General features: G+C 38.7%; 1 protein-coding gene across 2 annotated transcripts in view; it reads left to right on the top strand.

Annotated features, from left to right (window-relative positions):
- Positions 1-24,501, top strand: part of DHX9 (DExH-box helicase 9) — a 51,159-nt gene extending 26,658 nt beyond the window's left edge. For both annotated transcript variants that reach the window (XM_019821747.3, XM_011290994.4), the window contains 21 exons: positions 306-442; positions 805-894; positions 991-1,152; positions 1,294-1,371; positions 2,370-2,561; positions 6,922-7,063; positions 7,496-7,578; positions 10,015-10,171; positions 12,142-12,242; positions 13,749-13,962; positions 14,157-14,251; positions 14,542-14,615; positions 15,821-15,973; positions 17,318-17,478; positions 18,231-18,342; positions 18,913-19,074; positions 19,171-19,298; positions 20,233-20,462; positions 20,865-20,980; positions 21,685-21,885; positions 24,078-24,501. In XM_019821747.3, coding sequence (XP_019677306.1) covers positions 306-442; positions 805-894; positions 991-1,152; positions 1,294-1,371; positions 2,370-2,561; positions 6,922-7,063; positions 7,496-7,578; positions 10,015-10,171; positions 12,142-12,242; positions 13,749-13,962; positions 14,157-14,251; positions 14,542-14,615; positions 15,821-15,973; positions 17,318-17,478; positions 18,231-18,342; positions 18,913-19,074; positions 19,171-19,298; positions 20,233-20,462; positions 20,865-20,980; positions 21,685-21,885; positions 24,078-24,444 — 3,155 coding nt within the window. In that variant the 3' untranslated portion in view covers positions 24,445-24,501. The remainder of the gene's footprint in view (positions 1-305; positions 443-804; positions 895-990; positions 1,153-1,293; positions 1,372-2,369; positions 2,562-6,921; positions 7,064-7,495; positions 7,579-10,014; positions 10,172-12,141; positions 12,243-13,748; positions 13,963-14,156; positions 14,252-14,541; positions 14,616-15,820; positions 15,974-17,317; positions 17,479-18,230; positions 18,343-18,912; positions 19,075-19,170; positions 19,299-20,232; positions 20,463-20,864; positions 20,981-21,684; positions 21,886-24,077) is intronic.
- The last annotated feature ends 3,289 nt before the right edge of the window (positions 24,502-27,790 follow it).

Genomic DNA, 27,790 nt, shown 5'->3' with positions numbered 1-27,790 from the left:
GTTTTCTTTCTCTGTTTTAATGCCAGATGGTATAGTGACAACTTTGTTGAAATACGTTAATTCCTTTCATAATGATGATTTGTCTGTGTCTTTGTATCAGCCTGTAATCAAGATAATTGATACGCTGTTAATGCAATTGCTGTTGGTTAGCAGTTAGAATGAAAAAGAATTTACAACCTACTCTATTTGGGGGGGGGGGGTACTTTTGTACCTAAGCCCCTTAGTTGATGGGGCTTATGATGAGATTTTTCTTTACTCAGATGACTTATCCTATTGTCTTTGGTAATCCTGACCTTAAATTATAGGGATTTTCGCACGTGAACATGGATCAAATAAAAAACTGGCAGCACAGTCCTGTGCCCTGTCACTTGTCAGACAACTCTACCATCTCGGAGTAATTGAAGCTTACTCTGGACTTACAAAGAAGAAAGAAGGAGAGACTGTGAGTCTTTAGACTTAGTAGTACAGAGAGATACTCTTAAGATTCAGTTTAGCTTTTGATTTGTATTTGGCTAAAGAAGTTTAATTCATAGTTTTAGGAATCTTACCTCAAGAAATGGAAATGGCCCTTCTAATCCTCTGTCTGGCGTGATGCTGTGTTCAGAGTGGGCAATGAGTAAATAATCATTAAAGTCATTTTTTCATGACAGGGAATTGACCTGTTGTTTGTTTTATGAATATTGTAGACCTAGTTAACTATATGCTCTTAACACTGCTATAGTAGTTTTGAGTAGTGCTCATATGTGACATAATTTTTATTCATATGTATATTACATAATTTTCATGGCTTTCCTTTTTCGGTAGGTGGAGCCTTACAAAGTTAACCTCTCACAAGATTTAGAGCATCAGCTGCAAAACGTCATTCAGGAGCTAAATCTTGAGATCGTGCCCCCAGTAAGCATACAGTTACTTAATACACCTTTGTATTGAACATCTCTAGTCAGACAACTAACTGGTATTGCCTTTTTTGTTTTTCTTGTTTTTTAATAGCCTGAGGATCCTTTTCTGCCTGTTGTACTTAACCTTGGCAAATTGGCTCACTTTGAGCCATCTCAGCGACAAAACCAAATTGGTGTGGTTCCTTGGTCACCTCCACAATCCAACTGGAATCCTTGGACTAGTAGCAACATTGATGAGGGGCCCCTGGCTTATGTGAGTGCAACATTGTTTTTGAGCTCAGACTCTTATCTAAGCTTTTGAATACATTTCATTAAGATATCCAGATTATAAAAACTTTTCAATTTAAATATAAGTTATGTACTTTTGTTTGATTGTTGCCTTCCCATTTTACAGGCTACTCCAGAACAAATTAGCATGGACCTCAAGAATGAGTTAATGTACCAGCTGGAACAGGATCATGATTTGCAAGCAGTAAGTCATTGAAGTTTTTAGACATATGGTACCCAGAGCTTCAGAACTTTATAGGTAGGGTAAAAAAGACAAAAAAAAAAAACAAACAAACCAGTGGATGATACATTTTGCCCTTCTAGGAATATAGATCAAAGGTATTTATGAAACCAGTAATTGTAGTTACCTCTGAGGATAGTTTTGAGTTAAGGGCCTGGGGTTGTTTTTTTTTTGTTTGTTTTTTTGTTTTTTTTTTAATGTTTGTTTATTTTTGAGAGAGAGAGAGAGACCACGCGTGAGCAGGGGAGGGTCAAGAGAGAGGGGGAGACACAGAAAACCGAAGCGGGCTCCAGGGTCTGAGCTATCAGCACAGCCTGAGAAGCAAGATCATGACAGCCAAAGTCTGACATTTAACTGACTGAGCCACCCAGGTGCCCCAAGAGCCTGGGATTCTAATGTAAATGAAGACATTAGGCTAATACCCCCTCCTTTTTTTTTTTTTTTTTTTGGCATTTTTAACTATTTCCTGAGTAAAACAACATTAACACCTTACAAGAAAGGGGATATGTATTGAATGTTCAGGGAGAAAGGAGGAAAATAAGGGTGTGGACAAGGCCACAGATAGATTCTTCAGAAACTTAGTGAAAAGAGATAGTTCTGTTAATGATATAAATATGTATATTGTTTTATGGAAAAAAATGTGGTTTTTAAAATTTATTTTGTTTAGAGAGAGTGCACAAGTGGGGAAGAGGGGACAAGGGAGAAAGAGAGAAACTTAAACAGGCTCTGCTCAGCTTGGCGCCTGAAGTGGAGCGCAATACCATGACCTGAGGCCAGAATCAAGAGTCGGACGCTCAACGGCCTGAGCACCCAGGCGCGCTCTCCCAAAAATGTATTTTGAGTATGGAGCTAGTGGAAAGGAGGGTTTTTATAGAGATGGGAAATTTTTTTAGGATTAAGACAGTTGCTTCTAATGTATATGTTGGTAGAAATTTGACTGATATGTAACTTTTATAAAACAGATCTTACAGGAGAGAGAGTTGCTGCCTGTGAAGAAATTTGAAAGTGAAATCCTGGAAGCAATTAGTCAAAATTCAGTTATCATTATCCGAGGCGCTACTGGATGTGGTAAAACTACACAGGTTCCACAGTTTATTCTAGATGACTTCATCCAGAATGACCGAGCAGCAGAGTGTAATATTGTAGTAACTCAGGTAAGTAGTAAGCCAACTTAGAAGGTATGTGTCTGGTGTTGATCGAGTTTGAGAGTAGGAAAAACGTAGCGGCCAGGCTATTTCTAATTCTTTGATTAACTCCCCTTTGTAGCCACATAAGGTACTGAAATTGGTAGAACATTGGACCCTTTAAAAAAGAAAAAAATAGGCATTTAAGTCTTGTTCTAATTTCTTACACTGATGGGCTGAACTGAGCCATATGAGTGATTCTTTTTGTCCTGGCTAGGGGGAGTCTTTTGGCCTAGAATCAGACAGGACTGAGAGTACTTTCTCCTTAAGTTCACGTGCAAATCTTGGTCCTCTCCATCTTACCACCTTAATACTGAGAGCAAGAGTAGGCAAGCTAACAGAACAGGTAATGGTTGACGCTAATGGAATGGTTACTCTCTGCCAGGTTCTGTTTTAAACAGTTGGTATTTTTTTTAACTCCTTTAAAGTTTATTATGACTGTAAGATGTACCTATTATTTTGTTTAATATTTCTCCTTCAGTAAATTAAGGTACAAAAAGATACTAAATAAATTGCTCAAGTTATTAACACAGGATATGGTGGAACTAGGATTCAAAACCAACCGACTTGCCTTCAGGATTCTTCCTTTTAACTACGACATTGTATTACCTTGTTAGCAATAGGGAAGAGCTGATTAGCTCTTCCAAATCTTCTCAGGTTAAAGCAGTTCTCATCAGCTCTAACCCAGTACTTCTGGCACTTAGAAGGAGAGCATTGCAATAAACTAGATACCACCTCTCAGGCTGGCTCAGACCTTGACTTAGGGATTCATAACCTGGGACACACAGTTGATATTTGGGAAGGAGTTGTGAACCTTGAAATAGCAAAACATGTTTGTGCCTGTGCGTTTATGTGCATATGTACAAATCATATTTTTAAAAAATTTCTGAAATTGAGGTATATCTTTTAATTGGTTTCTGTGTTTGATATGACAGTTGGGTTTTTTAGCCTAAAAAAGAATCACTGAAGGAATGAATGTTGCATTAAAAATCAATGCTATCTTAGGCTTAAGAGATATGGTAAGTCTGCATTTTTTTCTAGGAAAGGATCCTTAGCTTTCTTCTTTTTCTCAAAATGTTCTTTGATTACCCCTCCCACTCCCAACACTGGCTGTGAATCCTTTGCCTTACAGTGAAAGTTCTAACCCCAAGTACTGTGATCAGTAAAATATCCTTGCTCTTAATGTTTACCTATCTTGTAGGAGGTGTATTGTTAGGAGTCTTAAGCTATCCTCTGCCCACCCTCCTTACTACCACTCTCCACTTTTAATCTCAAAAATAGTCATCTAGGAAGAAATGCAGAATTCAGCAGATGAACTGAAAACCTGTGTTCTCACTCAGAAAGTGGTTCACATGTCATGAGTAGAATAAAACTGCTTCTTAAGTAAGAAGGTGTGTTCGCACTAGCCATCCAATAAATGTCAAAGCCAAGTTGATGCAGCCAAAAATGGCTTTATGTGTTCTAGACAAAATTGGCTTTTGTGTTACAGTCTTCAACTTCGTATAACTTGCTTACTGGCATGTGTCCCTTCCCAAATAATTTGTGGACATTTCCAATGGCTTGATCTGTAAAATGCACAGGTTTCCATAGATAGACTATAACAAATGTAAGCAGTGAGCTACAAGGATGGAAGGGTGTGTCAAATGTTTTACTTCTTTGCATATGAAAACAGCTTTCATTTCTCTATTAGTCCTCTTGTTTTCTTTGATAAAGTGATAGAATCATGAAGTTGAAAGATACTTCAGAGAATTATTTCATCTTCTCTGGATGGAATGTTCATAACAGGTGGTCACTTAACTTATGTTTTAAATTTTACAGCAGTTGGGAATGTAGCTTGTGTTCTAATTTTGAACAAGTGACTGAACTGTTACATTGAATCTTTTTGTCCTAGTGCTTGTCCCAAAATCAGTCTCTGATGCCTTTTTCCTGTAATGAGTCTTTTTTTTTTTTTTTAAACATTTATTTATTTTTGAGACAGAGAGAGACAGAGCATGAATGGGGGAGGGTCAGAGAGAGAGGGAGACATAGAATCTGAAACAGGCTCCAGGCTCTGAGCGGTCAGCACAGATCCCGACACGGGGCTCGAACTCACGGACCGCGAGATCATGACCTGAGCCGAAGTCAGACGCCTAACCGAGTAAGCCACCCAGGCGCCCCTGTAATAAGTCTTTAAAAGCTTAAAAATTTGTATGATGTCCTAATGTTTCCTTTGTTTTAATAAACTTTTATGCACTTTATCATACTCTTAGGAAAAATTCCATCAACTCATTTATGAATAAAATCTTTCTTTCTTCAAGATGTATTTTAAATAGATTTTTTTTTGTTTTAAAGTGAAGACTGTTGAGGAAACTGGAAGCTGAGAGGTCAGAGAAGGATACAAAAATTAAGGGAAGAAGATTACAGGGTCATTTGTCTCTCTGCTGTTTTGATGAATAGTCCTCTTGATACTGGTGTTTTCTGTGCATATTCAAGAAAATGTGGCCCATAGTGCTTCTGAAGATGGTTGTTTTAGCACCTCTAATGTTAATTTATAACCTTTTTCATTCATGGCTTTCTTGAGTCTCTTAAGACAGTTGTGTTTGGGGGCCATAGAGTTAAGAACTACAATAGGTACTAATTAAGGAATATGCCATCTCCTGTCTGTAGTCATTTTAGAAGGCTGGAAACTACAAAGATGATAGACCTGAAAGTGGCACCAGGGAGATAAAAATCAACCCTCAAGTATCCAGTAACCTATGAATATACCTCCAAAGAGTCAAATATCCTAATAGATTTGAAGTTCTTCTAAAGTCACCTAGTTAGTAGAAATGTTGAGACCTTCAGAAGAGACAAAAATAGAGCAAGAAGATAATAGCAGTGTCTGGAATTTACCTGTTTGTAGAATGCAGCAAACTTCTTGAAAGGTCCTGGAAAACATTGTATTTTGTGCTTATTAGTGGAATATCATTTTCACATTTCCTGATATAAGTATATAGTAGAACTCTTCTCTTGAAGGATAAATACAGAGCTCAGTTCTTCATGTGATGCTTGTTCACAGTTAGTGAGGTGCAGAGTACAGGTCAGTAGTGGTCAGTAAAAACTAGCATAGGTCAGCAAATCAAGGTACATAAAGCAGAGTATAAGCTCAGGAAAATTCAACACCATGTGTTCAAGAAGGCATCTTTTAATACCTATGTGGACAGGATAAATATGAACTAGGTGATTGCATACTTACCTATATTGGTTATTAGCCCCATTACCTAAGAGACTCTTAAATTAAGGATAGAAAAATCATAAATCATTTTTTTGTATTCAAAGGATATTGATAATTTTAGTGAAGTCATTGAATTTTTGTTACGGATTCTTTTCTTTTTAAGATTGTTATTCTCTGATTTCTTAAATAGTACTGTCATAACCTGGGATAACATACTGATATTTAAACATGAAACTCAGAAAAAGTTTTCCCAAGCAAGGAACTTGTACTTTATAACCCTACCATCAAGAATTTTTTGACAAAATCAAATTCAAGTCAACTTCGAAGCATTCAGTCTTTATAAATCTGCATGTACCTCCAGGATATCATAATAGCCATAGTATCCACCATGTAAATATTGTGTGCCTACAAGAATATGGAATACTTCAGGAGATGTTGTTTTCAGAAAAATTAAGGTCCAACGCTTAAAACATTAGCCTATGGCATTCCCCCTGGGTTTAGCATATTTATTGCTGGAAATAGTAATATACACTCCAGTTTTCCTCGCCATGTAAGCCATGAACAGGCGTGATTTCATTCAGTTTTCTATCTCTAGCACTGTCTATGGCTCCTGATACAAATATTCAAAGACTACTTTATGAGTTAATAAAATGATCAAATGAAAGATGGTCATAGTACATATGGCAAAGAAGGAGCGTATTTACCTTCTAAAAGCTATACAGCTCAGTTAAATAATTTTTTAAACATGTGCCCTCGCTTTGATGCGAAGTTACAGGAACCATCTCCCACTGTGTGCCTACCCCCTTCCTTGCTGGAAAATTACTCTGAATATCATTAAGCATTTAGCCCAGTGGTGGAGAAATTTTATTTTCTATAAAAACCTGAGGATTCCTTTATATACAGAATGAAAAACGGCATTTTTAAGAGTCTTGCCACAGAATTAAATGGTAATTGTTTTTGTTATGATTTATCATAATAAACTTTGGAGTTTGCTGAAAAGCTCATTACTATTAATTGTGTTGATTGTTGAGCTGGCAGTGATCTGGCAGTGGGACAGATTTACTACATAAGTCACCCTAATAAGTGTAACTGTAGTTTTTTTAGCTTTTGAATGACTTTCTTTTTTTCTTATCTCAGCCCAGGAGAATAAGTGCAGTCTCCGTGGCTGAGCGAGTTGCATATGAGAGAGGAGAAGAGCCTGGGAAAAGCTGTGGCTACAGTGTTCGATTTGAGTCCGTCCTTCCCCGCCCTCATGCCAGCATAATGTTTTGTACTGTCGGTCAGTAATGGGTTTTATTGTGGCCTTTCGCTGGGGGTTTATATTGTGTCGTTTATGAAGAAAACTTGGTACGGTGCAGAGTGGCTAGAAATGAGAACTCAGGAGCCAGTCTTAGAATTCCAGTTTAAATAGAACTTCTGGCACTTTTTTCCAAAATGGAGAGCGTGAAGTTACCCTCTTGTTGTAGCTTAGGTTGGTAGAGTTGCATCTTTTAATACTCTTCGTCAAACAAATATGTTTCAGAGTACACTGTTAACCTTTTTAGTAACTTAAGTATTCAGGTTGCTGTGTCATTCTTAAAATGATGGTGGGGTTATATTAACTAAAGCATAGTGATTGTCTAGAAGTTTGTTTCTTTTCACTTTTTATACTTCCCTGCTGTAATCAACATAGAAACTTAACTCCAGGTGTTGCTCTCATTTCCTTTTCCAGGTGTGCTCCTAAGAAAATTAGAAGCAGGCATTCGAGGAATCAGTCATGTAATTGTAGATGAAATACACGAAAGAGACATAAATGTGAGTAACTTGAGAGTTAAAGTACTAATGCTAGGATTCTGAATTTAAAAAATTAAAAAAGTAGAATGTCTTTCCCTTTCCCCACTTTACATCTTCTATCAAAATCAGAAACTTCAGTCACTAATACAGTAGACAGCTGTTTTTAGCACAGGCAGTAAACCTTTTTTTCTTGGTTAAATGCACTGAATTCTGAAAGTAAAGTTCTCTTGTTAAGTGTTATTGCAGTGATTAGTAAGAGCTAGCATAATTCAGCAACTGAACCATTTATGACTGAATCACTGATAGAATTTTAATAATCAATTTTTCTTTGAACTGGAGGTTTATCTATGGTAAATGTTATTTTTAAGTTTTATAGAATTAGTAATGTCTTTTTGGATGTGTGCAGTTCTGATCTTTTCAGATGTTAATGATAATCATGCTCTAATTAGGAGGAAACTAGAATTTATTTCACACCCTTCCCTTTTTTGGTCTTTGGCAAAAATTGTATACAATTACTATATAATTGTATGATTTGAAGATTGATACCATAAAGCAACAATTTGTTTTTATGCCACTATTTTCCATATCCAGAGGTGTCATTGAATAGACAAAATGTCATTCAAACTGTTAGCAAGCCACTGTTGCTCAAAACATTCATTGGCCTTTTCTTCAGACAGGACTCTTAACAGCTGTTGTTGCTAGCCATCTTTATTTTGAGAAAACTTTGACCTTTATGGTTTAGCTAAAATGACTAAGAAAGTTTGGTTTATCAGATAACTTTTAAAATCTGAAATTTAACTTTCCAGTAGGATAAAATTTTTGTGGTTTTTGTCATTCAGAATCTCTTGAAAACTGTAGTTCTTTTTCTAATGAACTTAATCAAAATGAAATGTTTCAAAACTGTCTTCACTAGCATGGGTACAATCCAGTGTTTTTAGTTTATTCCAAATCCTACTGGAAACCTCATGGATCACCATTGCTATTTTCCTAAAAAAGATAAAAAAAAAGTTTTGGTCAACTTTCCTTCAAAGACTGTCAGGTCAATATGAAGGTACCATTCAATGAAAAAATGAAAAAGTACCTTTGCAGAAACTATATTCTCTTTCAGATGAACCTTATCCTAAATTATCCAACTTACAGATGAATTATTCTAAATAATAGAGGAATAGGAAAATTCAATGCTGCTGGATTAAAAGGTTAATTACCCGAGTCATTTGTATGTTGTATATTAAAAACGAACAGCTAGAAAACAAAAGATAACGTTGCTGTAGTCAGAATGTCAAGTACTTAAAGAATAAATCAATCATATAGATGTCCATTCTTCCCAAGTTGATGCGGTTTGAATGCAGTTCTCATCAAATTCTCATCAGTGTTTTTCATAGAATTTAACAGGCTGATTATGAATATTTACAGGGAAAATTTATGGCCCCAAATAGCCAGGATTTCTGAAGAGCAGAAAGGATAGTCTTGGCTTTCCAGATATCAGCACTTAACTTGGAAGTTCTAGTAATTGAGATAGTATAGTCCCTGGGTTGACCATTTGACCACTGAATTATTCAGAGTGTAGAAACAGATGGTGTGTTGAATGCACCTTTGGTAAAAGAGTGATGATGCGTTGGGTCACTGGGAAAGGGGAATAGGTTCTACAGCAAATACAGCTGGAAACAGATGGTCATCCATAAGGAAATAGGTGCAGTTGGATCCTTGCCTCCTATCTAAATACAAAAATCAGTTTCCAGATAGATTAAGGATAAATGCCAAAGCAATTTAAAAACTCTTTAAGTAAAAAATATAAGTAAACATCTAGATAGCACTGACCAATAGAAATATGTATATGTCTGTAAGGTACCTGCATAGATGAGAGAGGAAAGGTATATGAAAAGGAATAAAAATTCGGGATCGTTTTCTGTAGTTGAGGGAGGCAGAAAGTGACGAACAAGAGGGCTTTGCAGCCAGAGAAGAGTTTACAGCTATAGGGCTGTAGCTTTTGTGTTATTTGGTAGGTAGATGGGTACGGTACCTTATTAAGTAATAACTATTTTGGCCATTATTTTGTTTGAATGAACCAAATACAACCTTTGTAACATTGTAAAACATTTTAGCTTTGCAGGTGGTTGGATAACTGAGTTTGGGCTCATGGCTTTCCCATTTTCTGTAGCTAAAGTTTGTTTGCCTACAAATAGAAATTTCACTGAAAATTTTGATGAATTCTTTGCGGTCGTTTTTTTTTTTTTCCTCTTCTCCTGTCCAAATAGCACTCATTTCTAATCCCCACAGCTATTAGTCTAAAAACTGTTGTTAAAAATTGTACTGAATTTCACAGTGGCCCTCTATGTTACACTTCTGGAAGCTACCAAAGAACCTGAATTTCACTGATGTCTGCATAACAAGAAATCTCTTAGGTGTCTCTCATTAGAATGAACTTACACGATTGTATTTTCATTTGTGTTTTAATAGACTGACTTCCTTTTGGTAGTGTTGCGTGATGTGGTTCAGGCTTATCCTGAAGTTCGCATTGTTCTCATGTCTGCTACTATTGACACCAGTATGTTCTGTGAATATTTCTTCAATTGCCCCATCATTGAAGTTTACGGAAGGACTTATCCAGTTCAAGGTAAATAGTTTGGAGGTGGGATGGGAAGGTAAATTTCTTTTATGCATTAGTGTTTGGATTTTCTTAATCTTGGAGATTGGAATAATAGTTCTAAAGACATTTAAGATACAGGCCAATGTAGAATATCAAATGAATCATGGCATTCTTGGGCTTTTAGTCAAACTATGGCAAGTGTAATCTGAGGAGCAAGAACAAGTTTCATTCATTTCTTGAGGAGTTGGCAAGTCCAGTAAATTTCCTGGCTCTTCCTTACAGCCGAAGATAGCTTTCAGAATTATATACAGTCAGGTGTAAATCAGTATAGCCTATAGATGTTTATGGGAGATAACAGTATAAGCAGCCAGAGTCAAATTAACAAGAGAATCTTTCTTAGAGCCAGAGCAGGCATATTTTAAAATGACATTAAGGTGTGTGTTTCAAGATCAAGTATTTCTGATGGTTAGGACCTCCTTTTTCAGAAGATTTTATTATTACCGTTTTTTAGGACAGCCATCTAATAGCTTGGTTAGAAAAATAAATTCTAGCACAGTCAAATTCAGGGCATGAAAATAAGCTAAAAATTTTGCTATGTGGGTATGAAATGATAAATGGCTATTTAGCATGCTTTTTTTTTTTTTTTTTTTTTTGAAATTCCAAAGTAAAAGTAGGCCTAAAATAAAAGCCGGGGCAGTTGTATCTTGTGAGGGTAAGGGCGACAATTCTAAAACTGCTTTACGTGTATATTGAGATTGAAAAAACAATTAAGTGGATGGCAGATGGGGGAGTCAGGTTTACTGTTAGAGTTTAGAGGGTACAGGTAAGTAAGAGGGAAGCTTTGAATAAACTGGGTGGTATTGGATTACAGTTAGAGACAATCAGTAAGATGTCATGTTCAGATACAAGTGAATAGATAAATCATTACAGATATGTATGGATACACAGGTGAGTATACATGCATATATTTCCTAGCTCTGTCTGTTGACCACAGTGATGGAGACTGAGGGACACAGGAGCCAACTGGAAAGAGCTGGAATAATTTGACCAAAAAGAAAGGAACATAGTACAGAATTATAACCCTAAGGATAAAATAAATGCCCATGAATCTATATGGTGGTTGAATAAATAAATGGGTAACAAAGGCAGATCTCATATGGAATAATTCCCAAAAAATTATGTACTCTCCTCCTTACCTCGAAAACATGACTTACCTCCCAGTCCTTTGAGTGTATTGTGCTTAATGACTTGCCTCCACAGAGTAGAGTGTAGAAAGGGAGAAGCAAAAGTAACTTCACAGTAATTTGGAGTATACTTGTATATTCTTGTATATATACTGTTTGTAGTAACTTGGAGTAACTTAACAAACACTACCTCAGGTGAACAAGTTTAACATCGTCAGTGATGAGTCATGTAGGTTGTGTGTACCCTTGGTATAATGTGATGATTTGCACTTGGGACTCTTAGCATATAGAGGGGAAGTGTTCGTAGATTATGAGACATTTCTTGACCCAGCAGAGAACCTCAGGGATATAATTGGTCAGCAGATACTCCAACTTTGCTGATGTCCCTCTTTAGAGTAATAACCAAAGGGAGACCATTTTATATGTATGTCTTGATAGAGGAAGGATGGACTACAGTATATTACTGTATAGACCTTTCTTTCCATATCTAACTGCTGTACCATGGGAGTGTACAACACAGTGCGTGTGCCCTGCAGCCATACCACAAATGTTTGATTATTGTATATAGGGGATACCCTGTCTGGCTTAGTGGGAACATGAATGAGAGACACTTCACCCACCTGCAAGGCCCAAGCCTTAGTCCAAACACTAAGTTTGGAAAAAGAGGTTATTAACACTGGAATTTCTTGCCAATTGTGAAGAATCAGATTGAAGGTATTAAGGTAATTTTGAGTTATGAATTAGAAAATGAGTTTTGAAGACTGTTCCATTCTGAAAGTTGACTGTACTTACCTGACTGGATTGTCCTGGCAGAATATTTTTTGGAAGACTGTATTCAGATGACCCACTTTGTTCCTCCACCAAAGGACAAGAAAAAGAAGGAGAAGGATGATGATGGTTTTGAGGATGATGATGTAAGTGAATCTCATGGAGAATTTTCATTAGGGACAGGTGGTTAATGCAGTGAACGGAATGATTAAAGTAAAAAGTTGCAGTGAGTTACCATTAAAGAAAACCTTTTTAAAAGCTATCATGTTTTTTAATTAATTGATGTATTTCACTCTAAAGAATTCCATGTAGTGACAAGCTCTTTTCATACCACAAGTTAAATCATCTCTGGAGAAAGGTCAAAAGGAGGAGGAGGAAATAGTAAGATGTTTAAAGGCCACATGTGGTTAGAAATAACTCCATTTTATAAGAGTTTGCTATTACATTTTCTATGGGCCAGAGTACCTGGGAAGCTGGTAGAGAGGCAGTCTTGTGCCCGACCCCAGCTCTACTAAATCAGAAGTTACATTTTAACAAAGTCTCCATGTGATCTATATGCACAATAAAGTTTTCAAAGCAGCAGCTATCCTCCTAGATTAGAGAGATTGTATGGTGATGACATTATCAGATGGAGAGTATTAAATCAGGGGAGTCAGGAGGGATTTCCTAAGAAGAAACAAGAAAGAAAACCAACATTTATTTTGAGAGCTCAATCAGTGGTAATATAAAAATTCATCTTGTATCTGGAAATTTGAACAGAATAATATACTAAAAGACAGTTTAGCAGCACAGAATTCAATAATAATCTGGGATATTTTTAATCAGAAGACTTAATATAAATGAACAACAAATTAGTTTATCGGGGGAAAAAAAGACCAGTTGTAACAATTCTGTTTCTCATTACTAAAGGTTTGGTTTATCACTGAATCTCAGGCAGACTTTATAGAAAATTCAGACACTTTTTATTTTTTTATTTTGAGAGAGAGTGGAGGGGCGGTGGAGAGAGAGAATCCCAAGCAGGCTCCATGCTATCAGGGCAGAGCACCACACAGGGCTTAAACCCCTGAACCATGAGATCATGACCTGAGCTGAAATCAAGAGGCAGATGCTTAATCTGACTGAGCCACACAAGTGGCCCAGACACATTATAATAGAAATAGATGATCAAGTGAGCTGCCAGGAGGACATTTATTTAAAAATTAAAGGACTTCATATTTGGTATGAGATGAGCCTGGGAATTCTACAGGGAGATATTGTGTATAAGTAATTATATGGTAATTGATACATAGGATCATAGAACTTAATTAGTAAGGAAAATATTTTTGAGAAGTCAACAGAGTATAGTCCTAAGAGAGATAAATACATTTGGTAGATGGAGCCATTCAAAGTTGCAGAATCGAATTTAAGAGATTGTGCTTGGATTTTGGCATCGCCAATGTATTTCCCATACATAGGTCATGAGAAAAATTGGTATCTCAACATGTAGCAGGTTCTACATTTTTAGAGCTTAAATTTCTATATGCAGATCTGATTAATCAGCTAGAATTAATAAGGACATTAGGTGATATTTGAATGTGAAGAACACATCCAAGAGACACCTCATGAGCTGCAATAATTGAGACCATTCAGAATATGTCTCCTAATTTTTGCAGGCAAATTGCAACCTTATCTGTGGTGATGAGTACGGTCCAGAAACCAGGATGAGCATGGCACAGTTGAATGAAAAGGAAACCCCTTTTGAACTCATCGAGGCTCTACTCAAGTACATTGAGACCCTCAATGTTCCCGGAGCAGTGTTGGTGTTTCTGCCTGGCTGGAATTTGATTTACACTATGCAGAAGCATTTGGAGATGAATCCTCATTTTGGTGGGTGATTCTTTGAATTCTTCGAATTCTCACACAATATTTGACAGTGAAAGTTAATATTTTTGCTTGTTCCCTAACCAGTGTGAAAACAAAACGTAGTATTGTGTCAGTATTTGAATAAAAGTATGCATTACGTAGAGCAGTTTTAAAATACACTATTATTTTTAAACTTTAACTTTTCCTTATTCTTATAGGAAGCCATAGGTATCAGATTCTACCTCTGCATTCTCAGATTCCTCGAGAGGAACAGCGCAAAGTATTTGATCCTGTACCAAGTGGAGTGACCAAGGTAAAAAATAAACATTTACACTTATGGGTTGGGAAGTTCCATAGATTCTAAGCAGATGTTATAGGCCTTCAAAGAGCTACCCCTAAAAAATTGTAATCCAGCTAAATTGAGGAGGGAAAAAAAGGGTCTTCTCCTTGTGAGTTAAGTTTTTCATAAGTCAGGGTGCAGGTGAATGGTTTTTTTAAGGCTCCTGTAATTCTCTTGTCATTTGTTACATAAACAAATCCGTTCTTTTAAGTGCATAGTAGAATATTTTCTGAAGTATAATTTTTCTTAATATTTCATCACAGGTTATTTTGTCCACAAATATTGCCGAGACTAGCATTACCATAAATGATGTCGTTTATGTCATTGACTCCTGCAAGTAAGTTTCCAAGGCACCTATTTGCGTAGAATAAATCTGAAGAATGTTCCATGTAGTATCTAGTATCGGAATCAAAAACACCTTTTTTTTTTTTTTAATTGAAGTTTTGTGTTCTTGTACTGTCAGAATTGCTGTGCACTATACATACTATGATACAGGCTAATTAGTAGTTTTTGGTGTTGATTTGTCATAAGTCTGTTATAGTAGAAAGTGAAAAGCTTAACCCTAACTTCTGAGCTTCCCACTGCTCTTGTCTGCTGATGTTTGCTCATTTCTCATTGGGTGTTTCCGTTGACCACTGCCACACAGTAGCAGGCTGGTTAGTGTATAAAGATGACCAGTATTTATCTCATGATAAGATATCCTACCTTTGAATCATTCACTTAAGAATTAAAAAGCTTCAGAAAAATTTTAAAAACTTCATATTTGGTACATGATGATCCTGAGAAATACACAGGGATGCGTTGTGTACAGATAAGTACACGAGACACCCAGAGAGAAGAAAACGTCAAAACTTTGTTATATCTGGCCCATGTCTTCTCCACATAGTCCCACAGCTTGTCCCAGCAGTCGAGAAAGATCTGCCAGTGCCCGTTCTAGGGACTGGTGCAGAGCACGCAGCCCTATGGGCCACTTCCAGTCTCTTGGTGCCAGCTGCCTATGTGGATTGTTGAAGGAATCTGAGGTTGCTTAGGGGTTCAGAAAGACCATGCAGGCACCAGTTGGTGAGGTCATCAGAAGTGCCGTGTATTCTGGTTCAGCACATAACTTTTAGGTCACAGGTAACCTGGAAGTTAAACTAAACATTGGAATAGAGTTGGTTTGAATCATTATCATTTACTTACATGTATGTGCTAGATCCTGTTTGTGTGCTTTACAGAGTTCATTACTTCACTTAATGTTTATAAGTAAAGATCCTGTGAGGTCAGTAAGAGTATTATAGTCATTTTCAAATGAGGAAAATGAGGCACAAAAAGATGAGTATCAGTAACTTGGCCAAGATGTCAAGCACATGTGGCACATATGTGTTATTTTTCCCTCTTAGAAGTTTGACAGATCAGAAGATGCCATCAGGTTCTTACTGGTGCTTTTCACAGATAGTTGGCATAGTTCACTGGAAAGCATCCACCCCTCAGTGGACATAACAATAGTTATGTGCTGGTCGTGCATAAGAGTCTTAGAATTAACCGCTGTTTCCTATTTAGGCAGAAAGTGAAGCTGTTCACTGCTCACAACAATATGACCAACTATGCTACAGTGTGGGCGTCCAAAACAAACCTTGAGCAGCGGAAAGGACGAGCTGGCCGCGTACGGCCTGGATTCTGCTTTCACCTGTGTAGCCGAGCTCGTTTTGAGAGGTGAGACCAATTCTTTTTATTTTTTTTATTTTTTAATGTTTATTTATTTTTGACCCAGAGTATGCGAGCAGGGGAGGGTCGGGGGGGGGGGGGGGGGGAGACACAGAATCCGAATTAAGCTCCAGGCTCTGAATTGTCAGCACAGAGCCTGACATGGGGCTCGAACTCACTAACCTTGAGATCGTGACCTGAGACGAAGTCAGATGCTTAACCCGACTGGGCCACCCAGGCGCTCCAAGAGACCAATTCTTGAATAAAGATTAAGGATTTTTTTTTTTTACCCCTTCATTCATCCCCTCCCCCCACCCTGCTAGGAACCTAATGAACTCAGAGTACATACCCACCCTGCTATGAACCTAATGAACTCAGAGTACATAAATGCCTCCAGTTATGTATATTGGAGGATAGTTGTCTTTCATAACAAGGTTGTGGCAAGAATAAAATTGTCATTGATGGCATGTTTGATAGTGGGTACCTGATTACTACTAATCTTTTAAAGGGAGGCTGTATGGACATTATTTGGCAAGAGTGGGAGGGGCAGAGGGAGAGGGAGGGAGAGAATTCTAAGCAGGCTCCATACTCAGCATCGAGCCCAACATGAGGCTGGACTTCGTGACTGAGATCATGACCTGAACTGAAATCAGGAGTTAATAGATGCTTAACCGACCGAGCCAGCCAGGTGCCCATTTGTTTTTGAGTATAGTTGACATCTGATGTTAGGTTAGTTTCAGGTGTACAACACAGCGATTCAATAGCTCTGTATATTATACTGTGCTCTCCACAAGTGTAGCTACTGTCTGTCCCCATACAACACTGTCACAATACCATCGACTATATTCTCTCTGCTCTACCTCGGACCCTTGTGGCTTATTTATCCCATAACTGGAAGACTGTATCTCCCACTCTCTTTCACCCATTTTGCCTGTTCCTCCCCTTGTACCCTCCTCTGCCCCTCCACTCTGTCGAGCTAGTATTTTAACCATGTTTGTCAGCAGACAGGACCTGAAGAAGTCCTAGGTGTGATAATAACATTAAGGTTTCAGGATAATTTTTCATCATTCTTCACTCCTCAGATGAAAATAACATCAAGATATAAGTATAAAGTTACAAGTCACTGCTCAATTAAGAGGGTCTTGTCCAGAGAGTCTTTTTGTAGTAAATATAAAACATGCTTTGGTAACTATAAAAGCATGAGGGAAGGAGAGCTCTATAAATCTGATGATCTCTCTGCAAAGCATGAGGGAAGGAAAACTCTATAAATCTGATGATCTCTCTGCAAAGATTTTATTAAACAAACATGTATATACAAGGGAAGATGGTTATTTTATGCTTTTTTTCTCTCAGACTGGAAACCCACATGACACCTGAGATGTTCCGAACACCATTGCATGAAATTGCTTTGAGCATAAAACTTCTGCGTCTGGGAGGAATTGGCCAATTTCTGGCCAAGGCAATTGAACCTCCGCCTTTGGATGCTGTGATCGAAGCAGAGCACACTCTTAGAGGTACCTGCAAATACAGACCTACCTAATACATGTAAATTATACCATTTGTCTTGTCCTGCAACTAACATGTAACAAATGAATCAAGATACAGTCAGCAGGGCTGTGATAAGACTTCCAATGTTGCCATATGTATTTAGTGTGGTCAGTTTTATAAAATGAGCAACATGAAGTAAGAAAGAAGTAACAGGAGTCTTTCTTAACCAATATTTAATGATCAGAACATGAGTTAGTCACAATACAATATTTTATGTAGCTCTCTTATTTTACGTAGATCTATTTGTGTTTTATAATCACGTCATAAAAGTGGTAAAGTATCGGAGAAAAAATAAGGGCATTGGAGCCAGGGGAATCTGGTTTTGAATTTTGAATCTAGTACTCATCTGTTAATATGAACTTTAGACTTTAGATTTCATCTCTCTAAAAATTCGATAGATGGCATTAGACTTGTTAGGACATGTGTATTTAATGCTGTTACTATCATTTTGACTGCATGTATAGAGTTCTCATGGACTGTATTCTACTTCACAACCTACAGCAGCCTAATTCTAATACCTTCTTCTTATCAGGTACTCTCGAATTTGGTTTTGTTCTATTTTTGAGTGAGGAGAATTGCTGGCTGTGGGCATGGTGCTCGCGGTTGGCTTGACAGATATTGAAAACTAACCTTAGCCTGTAAGGAAATGTTTCACCTTTGCCTTGGTTAAAGGGGCATTCATTACTGTGTCTGCTCATAAACAAATCTCTCCCCACAGAGCTTGATGCATTAGATGCCAATGATGAATTGACTCCTCTGGGACGAATCCTGGCTAAGCTCCCCATTGAGCCTCGTTTCGGCAAAATGATGATAATGGGATGTATTTTCTAGTAAGTGCTTTGTCTTATTGCTGATACTTAAGTGGCAGAACAATTTCAGAATCTTATTCCCTTCCCCATAAAAAATAGAAGACAAAACTAACTTCTGAAGTATAGAAGTGGCCTACTGTAGATACTGAGGAAAGTATGAAGTGCGGAGAATGAATCGTTTCAGTAGATGGACACCTGGGCCCAACTTGTTGGGGGAAAGAGCTAGTTTCTCAAAAGAGAAGTGCAGTTACTCTCAGGGGCTTAAGTAGTTGTTTTTGAAAGAGAGATAGCATTAGGAAATTTTGAAGATGGAGAGATTTGAAAAGATGGGAGAAGAGAGAATAAGGAAAGAAAAAATGTAATACTTGGTCATAATTTATGATTAATATGCATCCATTAATCTCAGAGCTCCTTATTTATTTTTTCCCTTTCTGCTTCTGGAGAGAGCAGCTGTAAAAGTTCTTTGTTAAACCAACTCGCTGCAAATAAAGCAGTATCATGGCCAAGAAAGGCTCTGACCCACAGTGACAGTACTGCTCGTGAACTGCTAGAACAAGACTGCGATCTGACTGTATTTCCTGTCTCTTTCAGTGTGGGAGATGCTGTCTGTACCATCTCTGCTGCCACCTGCTTTCCGGAGCCGTTCATTAGTGAAGGAAAGCGACTGGGTTATGTTCATCGAAATTTTGCCGGAAACAGATTTTCTGATCATGTGGCTCTTTTATCAGTATTCCAAGCTTGGGATGATGCTAGGTATGGGTTTGAAAGAGAAGAGTTGTAAGATGTGAAAACCGTCTCCAGCTTCTAATGTGATACTGGGCTTTGAGAATGACTCTTTGTCTATTTCAGAATGGGTGGAGAAGAAGCAGAGATACGTTTTTGTGAGCACAAAAGACTCAATATGGCTACACTAAGAATGACTTGGGAAGCTAAAGTTCAGCTCAAAGAGATTCTGATTAATTCTGGATTTCCAGAAGGTAATGACTCACATTCTTGAAACCTCCCTGAAGGATGTTTATGTAGCGTGCACACGTTGACAGTGCAGTATATTTTAGCTTCACTTTAGACCGTGTGCTTTTTCTGTGTTCCTAGCTATTTCTTAGTTATTTGAACCATAGTGATAATCAGTTTTTCACCTTTATTCAGCCTTTTAAAAAAGGAAACGGAAGGTTGTGATGCTCAAATTGTAACACACTACAAAGATGATTAATAGATGTTTTAAAAACTGTACTACTTTTTAGAGACTTTTTAAGTCTCTTTTATCTTAAGAAGGGGCATAGCTTTTAGCAGTTTTAGAATGACCAGTTTGTTGAATTACCTCAATTAGTGGTTTGTGAAGTTGACTGATTAGCCTGCCCACGTGTTCACGTGTAGATATGAAATTTACCATGTTAAATTTTAAGTGGCTTTAATTGAGGCTTTCATGTGCTGGCAGGTAAAAGGGCTTGGATGTGTGCTGGAGAAACAAGTAATCCAGCTGTTTATTTCATATGCGAATTGAGCTATTGAACTCCGTCTTCTCTAGAAAGAATGGCTATTTAAGAACAGCAGATGGAATATTTTTATTGTCCTGTTGGTCTAGCTCTTATTCAGAGAGTAGATGATTAAACCAATGTATGCGGAGGGGTTTTGTTTTTTTGTCTTTAAGTAATCACTCCAGGCTTATGTTGTGGTCGAGTCTGTATTAGAAAATACAGGTATTTTAGTTTTTTTGTTGTGGAGACTCAGCAGAGTTTCTCCTTGAACTTAATATGGGTGCAAGAGTTCAGAGAATAGAGGAAGTCAGGCAGGCAGGTTATCGGAAAAAAGACATGGGAAGGAGTCAGTTCACCTAATTCTCTTAACTAGTTTACATGCATTATGGGATCATTACCCAGATATCTGATATTTTTACCCCATTCCTCTTAACAGATTGTTTGCTGACACAAGTGTTCACTAACACCGGACCGGACAATAATTTGGATGTTGTTATCTCTCTCCTGGCTTTCGGGGTGTACCCTAATGTGTGCTATCATAAGGAAAAGAGAAAGATTCTCACCACTGAAGGGCGTAATGCACTTATCCACAAGTCGTCTGTTAATTGTCCTTTCAGTAGCCAAGACATGAAGTACCCATCTCCCTTCTTTGTATTTGGTGAAAAGGTAAGAAAAGATTTGCTTAGAAAAATTAGCATTGAAAATCTGGGTTGTCCTTACTTACTAAAGTGCAGTGGGAACATGAGTTTTCATTTTCTTTAAATTTTTTTTTTTTTTTACGTTTATTTATTTTTGAGACAGAGAGAGACAGAGCATGAACGGGGGAGGGGCAGAGAGAGAGGGAGACACAGAATCGGAAACAGGCTCCAGGCTCCGAGCCATCAGCCCAGAGCCTGACGCGGGGCACGAACGCACGGACCGCGAGATCGTGACCTGGCTGAAGTCGGACGCTTAACCGACTGCGCCACCCAGGCGCCCCGAGTTTTCATTTTCAAAGCATAAGTTCATTATCATTATTTGGGAATTACAACGTCCTCTATTTCCTCTTGCCTCTTTTTCCATCTGCAGATTCGAACCCGAGCCATCTCTGCTAAAGGCATGACCTTAGTCACCCCCCTGCAGTTGCTTCTCTTTGCCTCCAAGAAAGTCCAGTCTGATGGGCAGATTGTGCTTGTGGATGACTGGTATGGAGTTTCAGATGTGAACTACAAACTGCATTCTTAAAGTTGTGGTGTAAGGGAGGGGATACAGCTGCCAATCTAACTTAATTTGTGAAACATGACAATTTCGTGACACAGGTGCTTTATAACATTGTCTTTTCTTGGAGAGTGGTATACTTTGGCAGTTCATACTCAGTAGTAAGTCTTACATGACCTATACCAATAGAAGCAGATGCATTAGGCATTGGAGCTATATCTGCCCCCGTGAATACTATCCTAGGGAATCAGAATCCAATTGGAACTTGGGTACTTCTTTTGTGTACTCTGTATGTTGGTTAGAGACAACTGGTAAGCATGTAGTAATTAGCACTTGACAAAAATGGAGATCTTAGTGACCAGTCAGTAGGCTCAGTCATATTCCTGAAAACTTGTAACACTCCAGCAGTGTGTAATTTCTTCCATTCTTTTATTGAAGCTAAGTGATCTGTGTTGCTAACCTAACAGTATTTTGCTTGAAAAACTTCTTGGTTCTCAATACCTGCCAGTAGCTAGCAGTGAGTTTTAAGAAATTAGTGTAGACGGTTATTGTTCTTGATACCTGTAGTTGAAAGTATTGGTACTTAGTAAGAAGTTAAATTTATTCTTCAGTTACCATGTATGAAATAGGGAGGTAGTCGTATTTTGCTATATGTACCCTTGTTGTACTTTGTCGTTTTTCTCTATTTTAGGATCAGATTGCAAATATCTCATGAAGCTGCTGCCTGTATCACTGCTCTCCGGGCAGCCATGGAGGCTCTGGTTGTTGAAGTAACCAAACAACCTAATATCATCAGCCAGTTGGACCCCGTTAATGAGCATATGCTGAACATGATCCGCCAAATCTCTAGGCCCTCAGCTGCTGGTATCAACCTCATGATTGGCAGTACACGGTGAGTACCCCAGTAACTTCTCTTTGAACCAAGCTGAGGACAGGAATCTTTTTTTTTTTTTCTTTCCTGTCTTAAGCTATTTATTTATTTATTTTGAGAGGGAGAGAACACGAGAAGGGGAGGGACAGAGAGAGAGGGAGAGAATGAATTCCTAGCAGGCTCCAAGCTGCCAGCATGGAGCCTGGTATGGGGCTTGATCTCGAGAATCATGAGATCATTGACCTGAGCTGAAATCAGGAGTCAGATGCTTAACCAGCTGAGCCACCCAGGTGCCCCAGAGGACAGTGATCTTACACTGGCCTAAAATTCCCACAGTTAACTGTTAGAGGCCTGGTTATTTAAAATTCTAGACGTACATTCAATATGAAATATAATGCTGGTTAACACACTCAGAGGGATGTTACTAACTTTTGTCTCTGTTAATGATATATTATGTCAGTGCATATTGGGAGTTTGAAGGGGACCTTGAAAGTACATTCAAAGCCCAGGGTGGGTCACATGACAGGAAAGTGACAGAGCCCAGACAGTTCTTTTTGCACAGTACTGTTCTGCTATCTCTAGCGAAAAAATGTTGGTGGGTGTTAAATTGCTGCTGCTTCAAATGAAAAGCCTCAAGGTTTATCTTAGGGAAGTGGAAGAATGTGAATATCTTAGAATGCCTGGGTGGCTCAATCGGTTAAGCTTCTGACTCTTGATTTTGGCTCAGGTCATGATCTCATGGTTCGTTGAGTGCCAGCGCCCCAATCACGCTCTGCGCTGACAGCATGGAGCCTGCTTGGGATTCTCTCTTCTCTCCCTCTCTGCCCCTACCCAGTTTGCTCTCTCGCTCTCAAAATAAATAAACTTTTTAAAGAGAAGAGTGTGAGTATCTTGAAGGGTAAAGAGAAGAATGTGAAATATCTTAATTCTTAAATTTTTTTCTTTGGTTCACTTTTTTTCACCTTTTTAATCTTTATTTGCCCACAACTTTTTATATGGAAACATTTGATACCTGCAGAAATGGCAACCCCCGTATGGTATCGTAACCTAAACTCCCTAGTCACCAGCATCTTGTGCCACTTGCTTTCATATATCTGTTTGCACAAACACACCACTTTTTCTTAATCCTTTGTGATGGACTCAGCGGTTGTTATTTTACATTGGTATATTTAGTGTATCATTTAAGCACATAGCTGCAATACCATGATCACACTCCAAAAATGTAAGTGTTGTGATAACACTATCTAATATACAAACATACTAAAATTTTTCTAGTTACCCAAAAATACTCCTTAATCTCCCTCTTAAGGATCACTTACTGCATTTGGTTATAAACTACTGTAATTTTAACATATAGAACTGTTATGTGCTTTATGGATTCGGGGTCACATCTCGCTATAACTGATTTACTTCTTAAAACTTATTAATCATAACACATAGTATTCATGGTATTCTTGGCACTGTGCTAAGTGCTTTTCTGATATTTGATCTGTGATGTAGGTAGATCTTGTTCCATTAATATGAATGAGGGAACTAGCACAGAGAAGTTCAGACTGAAGGCCATAGAGCTAGTGAATGGTAGGACTGGATTCAGACTAAGACCATAGCGACTCCTAAAACAGTGCTCTTATTTATTGTGTTAATACTTTGCCCTGCCCAGAGGGTCAAATATATGAAGAATTATTGAGAATAGTCTTCAAAAAGAAAGGTAGATAATAAGTGTCATAGGCAGATACAACTGTAGTGCTCATGGGTGTTTAGAAGAGGAGAGATTACTTTTGGCAGGAGGGATCATGATTAAGGAGGCTTCACATATAATCTGCTCTGTGAAGGACAAAAGTCCTGACCTAGAAAGGATGGGATAAATACAAGACAGAATTGAAGTTGCGTAAATATAACGATGGCCTGAATTACAGTAGGGAGAATTGAAATGGAGAGAAGTGAGTGGATCAGACAGGTTTGCAAGAGAATTGGGAAGAACTGGTGATGGGTTGCAATGGGGGGGGGGGGGGAATAGCGCATGGAAGGAGTGAAGACAGACCCCAGCCACATTTCTGACTGGACAGCTGCTGAATTCAGAGTGCTAGTCTCTAAGGAAAGCTGCAGAGGAGGAGGAGTAAGCAGTGTGGGGTATCCTGAACTGGGGTTTTTGGTGAGACATCTTGATTTATGCAGTTTTTCATTACCCCTCATTTTCTTTGTACTTTTCCTAGGTATGGAGATGGTCCACGTCCTCCCAAGATGGCTCGATATGATAATGGAAGTGGATATAGATGGGGAACTTCTGGTTATGGTGGTGGAGGCTATGGCAGCGGAGGCTATGGAGGTGGCGGAGGCTATGGTGGTAGTGGAGGCTTCGGTGGCAGTGGCTATGGTGGTGGTCCCAACTCCTTTCGGGCAGGCTTTGGCGGAGGCTATAGAGGAGGTGCCCGAGGTGGCTTTAGAGGTGTCTCAGGAGGCGACTACAGAGGGGCTAGTGGAGGAGGCTTCAGAGGATCTGGGGGATTCCAGCAAGGGGGTATGAGAGGGGGCTTTGGGGGAGGTTACTTTGGACAAGGAAGAGGAGGTGGTGGCTATTAAAGCTTGGTTATGTCAGTTCCTGTGCATAGACAGTAAAAAAAAAAAAAAAAAAAAAAATTTGCATGCTACCTATTTCCCCCAAGTTGTCTATTTGATGCCAGTAAGTAAACCCATTTTCCATCCATTTTGTGGTTCATTGTAGTTTAAGGAAACCAAGCGTATAGCTACATTAGTGGTTTTGTTTATATTATGTAAAATATGATGACCTATTATAAAAGTACCACAGTTTGTATTTTTTCTTTAAGGAGTAAAGATTTGCCCTTAAAATTAACTTGATATTTTCTTGGCTTTAGTTTACTACAATAGAAAATAAAGTATTATACCAAATACTGGCCATGTAGTTCGTTGTTGACCTTACATGGTAGAGTAATTTTACAATGCCAGTTACATCTATTAATTAGTTTTAAGCTTCACAGGAAAAATTGTACTTTCAGTTTTCCAAAGTATACCAAGTGATATTACTGCTTGTAGTAGTTAAAATAAATAGCCTTGAAATGGAATTGTTATTCTTACAGCAAATCCTGGCCAGTACACAATTTCACATGGACCTCTGCACTTGAATAAAACTTTTGACCTACGGCTGAATATTTTTACTTTTTCCCAAGCTTTGTCTTTGAAAAGTCTAAGACCAAGGTCAGCATTCTCTTTTCTAGTTAGTTTGTAGTGTAAAAATTAATTTTAATTAGAATTAAAAATTAACCTACAAAACTCTTTAATGATTATAAATCAAAGAATGAACCTTCACCAGTGCATCAAGTTTCAGTAGAGATGTTTATACATTTATAACACTATATGGTTTTCAATAAATTTTCACGTTTCTGACTTGAGAAATAGCACAGTACAGGAGAGATTACAAAGGCTTTGGACTGAGTAGAATTGGGTTCATCTTAAAGCTGCAGATCTCAAGATTGTATCTCCAACTACGATTTCCTTTCTGAGCATCAGATCCTATTAACAACTGCTGCTTAGATATCCACAGAAATCAAGAACTCAGCACTTTCCAGACTGAAGAGAACCACCTAATTCACCCGGTGCCCTTTCCTATACTGTGTTCCCCTGTTCATCTGTGGTTTTTGGTGTGTGTGTGTGTGTGTGTTTAATCACAGGAGTTTTAGCTGCTTCTGGCCAAAGCCTTAAACACTTTCTGGTTGTGCTTTCGTAAACCAGCTGCCTGTTCTCTTCAGGCTTGTGTTCACTTGGAAGTGCAGTGATGCTGCAGCCAGCGTAAACATTCCCATACAAATCTCAAACCACCGCCACCCACTCCTGGCTTAAACCATTGATTCCCTAGAGCCTTCAGAGTAGAAACTGCTCTCCCTTCTCCCCTCTCCTCCTCCAGCCTCAGTCCTACTCCCCAGCCATACTGAACTTCTAGCCTCATCAGTGCACCATGCTTTCTCTTGCCTTTTGCACATGTTATGAAAACTCCCACAGAACATATACATTCAGTAATACCTCACTCACCTGGTACTCATTTCACCAACGGCTTTAACTACAAATGAGAAATCAAAAGACCAGAATGGCCAAGAGAGATGACAATTACATTCTCTAGAACTTGAAAGAACCAATTAGGCATAATCTTTTAGTCTTTTGCTAAGAACCTAAGGAAATGCCTAGGCAGATTTCTAGAGCTCTTCTCTTTGTGGCTCCCTGCTGCCTGTGTTAGCTCCACCAATTATAGCTATCCTCCCTAAAACAGCCTCTGTCTCTTGAGCTCCGTGAAACTGCTTGTGCTGTGCTTGGTTCTTTCTTCCTCTGCCGTGATCTACCAGTTACATGTATGGAGATAACAGCTTTGTGGGTTTTTTTAAATAGGTCATTTGGTTTTCTAGTTGTTTGCATGGGAGTGGGGAGGAAAATCAGCCATCAGACTGTCCGTAGCTATAAGTGGAAGTCAAGTTGATTTTAATTGTCAAAAGAATCCATTATAACCTCCAGAAACCATTCCTTTTTAAGAATTATCAGACACATGGAGCGGAAGGCCATGTGGAGGATTACTTTGTGGCATATTAATACCTGGAGATCTCGAGGCACCTGGGTGGCTCAGCTGGTTAAGTGTTCGACTTCGGCTCAGGTCATGATCTCATGGGTTCCTGAGTTCGAGCCCGGATTGAGCTCTATGCTGGCAGCTCAGAGCCTGGAGCCTGTTTTGGATTCTGTGTCTCCCTCTCTCTGTCCCCTGCTCACACATTGTCTCTCAAAAGTAAACATTAAAAAAAAATACCTGGAGACATCAACCAATGTGCCGTGTTTCCTTTCTTTCTCAAATGTCCCTCTATATCTGCCTGGAATGAAGAGAATATTCAGTTTAAGGGACGTTGCAGGTGCGAGGTGACTGGAAAGCATTTCCAAAACGAGAGCTGATTGTACCCCTTTCCCATTCAGGAGATGAAAAGGGCTAGACACAGGGTGAAAGAATTGGGGAGAAAGATCTGTGGAAGGGTGTAAAGTTGCTGCTCACCACACACGTTCATTGGGGTTTGGAAGTGTAGGGAAAGTTGGCACTGAAAAAACTGGTTCTCCCCTGCTAGAAATTTAGGCCGGGATGAGAATGGACCTGTCGTGTGATGGTATCTTCACTGTGTACTTCTCAGTTTGAAGATTGTGGCAGTGATGACTCATTAGCTTTCTTTGAGGCTGAGGGTGATACAGAAGGGAATCGCAGAGATTCCTCTGGGCCCAGAGAGGGAATAAGCCGATGTGCCAGTTCCGGGAAACCGTGCTCTGCGTAGTCTTTTGTGTCAAGAGGCTGTCAACGCTGTGTCCCTAAACAACAGCTACAGTTTGATGGGATCTCCTCTATGTTGTGAGTGTGCACATAAAATCCTCTGGACCTCCCCTCTGCCAGAGGAACAGACCAGGAGACCACAAACAGTTGTGTCCACTTAGGGTCAGCACAGACACCTAGAAAGAGGACCTCAACTGTGTGTGGCAAAGCACATATTTGAAAGCCAGTTTCCCTGCCTCTGATTTTAGAAGCAGAATTGGGATAAGAGAAACACCGCCAGAAATGGAAGTGTGAATTACCCTGAAACTGATGGATGGTTTTGGTTTTGACTGGAAAAAGTTCCTGAACCCACTGGATTTACCTGGAAGGCAAGTTAATTAGAAGTGTATTTGTGTCCTGTGATATTTGTAGACTGTCCTATTTGGTATAGTGTAAATTCTGAATCATGTGAAGAAAATTTACTACTGAATCAGAGCTGATTACAGTTATTGAACTACTTAGTGATAATTTAGCTTTTAGGAAAGAATCTACTTGGGAACTAATTAGGGTGACCAACTGTCCCAGTTTACCCAGGACTGAAACATGGAAACTACTAAAACTGGGAAAGTACTGTGCAAA

Source organism: Felis catus, chromosome F1 (assembly GCF_018350175.1).
Source record: "Felis catus isolate Fca126 chromosome F1, F.catus_Fca126_mat1.0, whole genome shotgun sequence".
Classification (NCBI taxonomy): domain Eukaryota; kingdom Metazoa; phylum Chordata; class Mammalia; order Carnivora; family Felidae; genus Felis; species Felis catus.
This window is presented reverse-complemented; position numbering and strand designations above follow the sequence as displayed.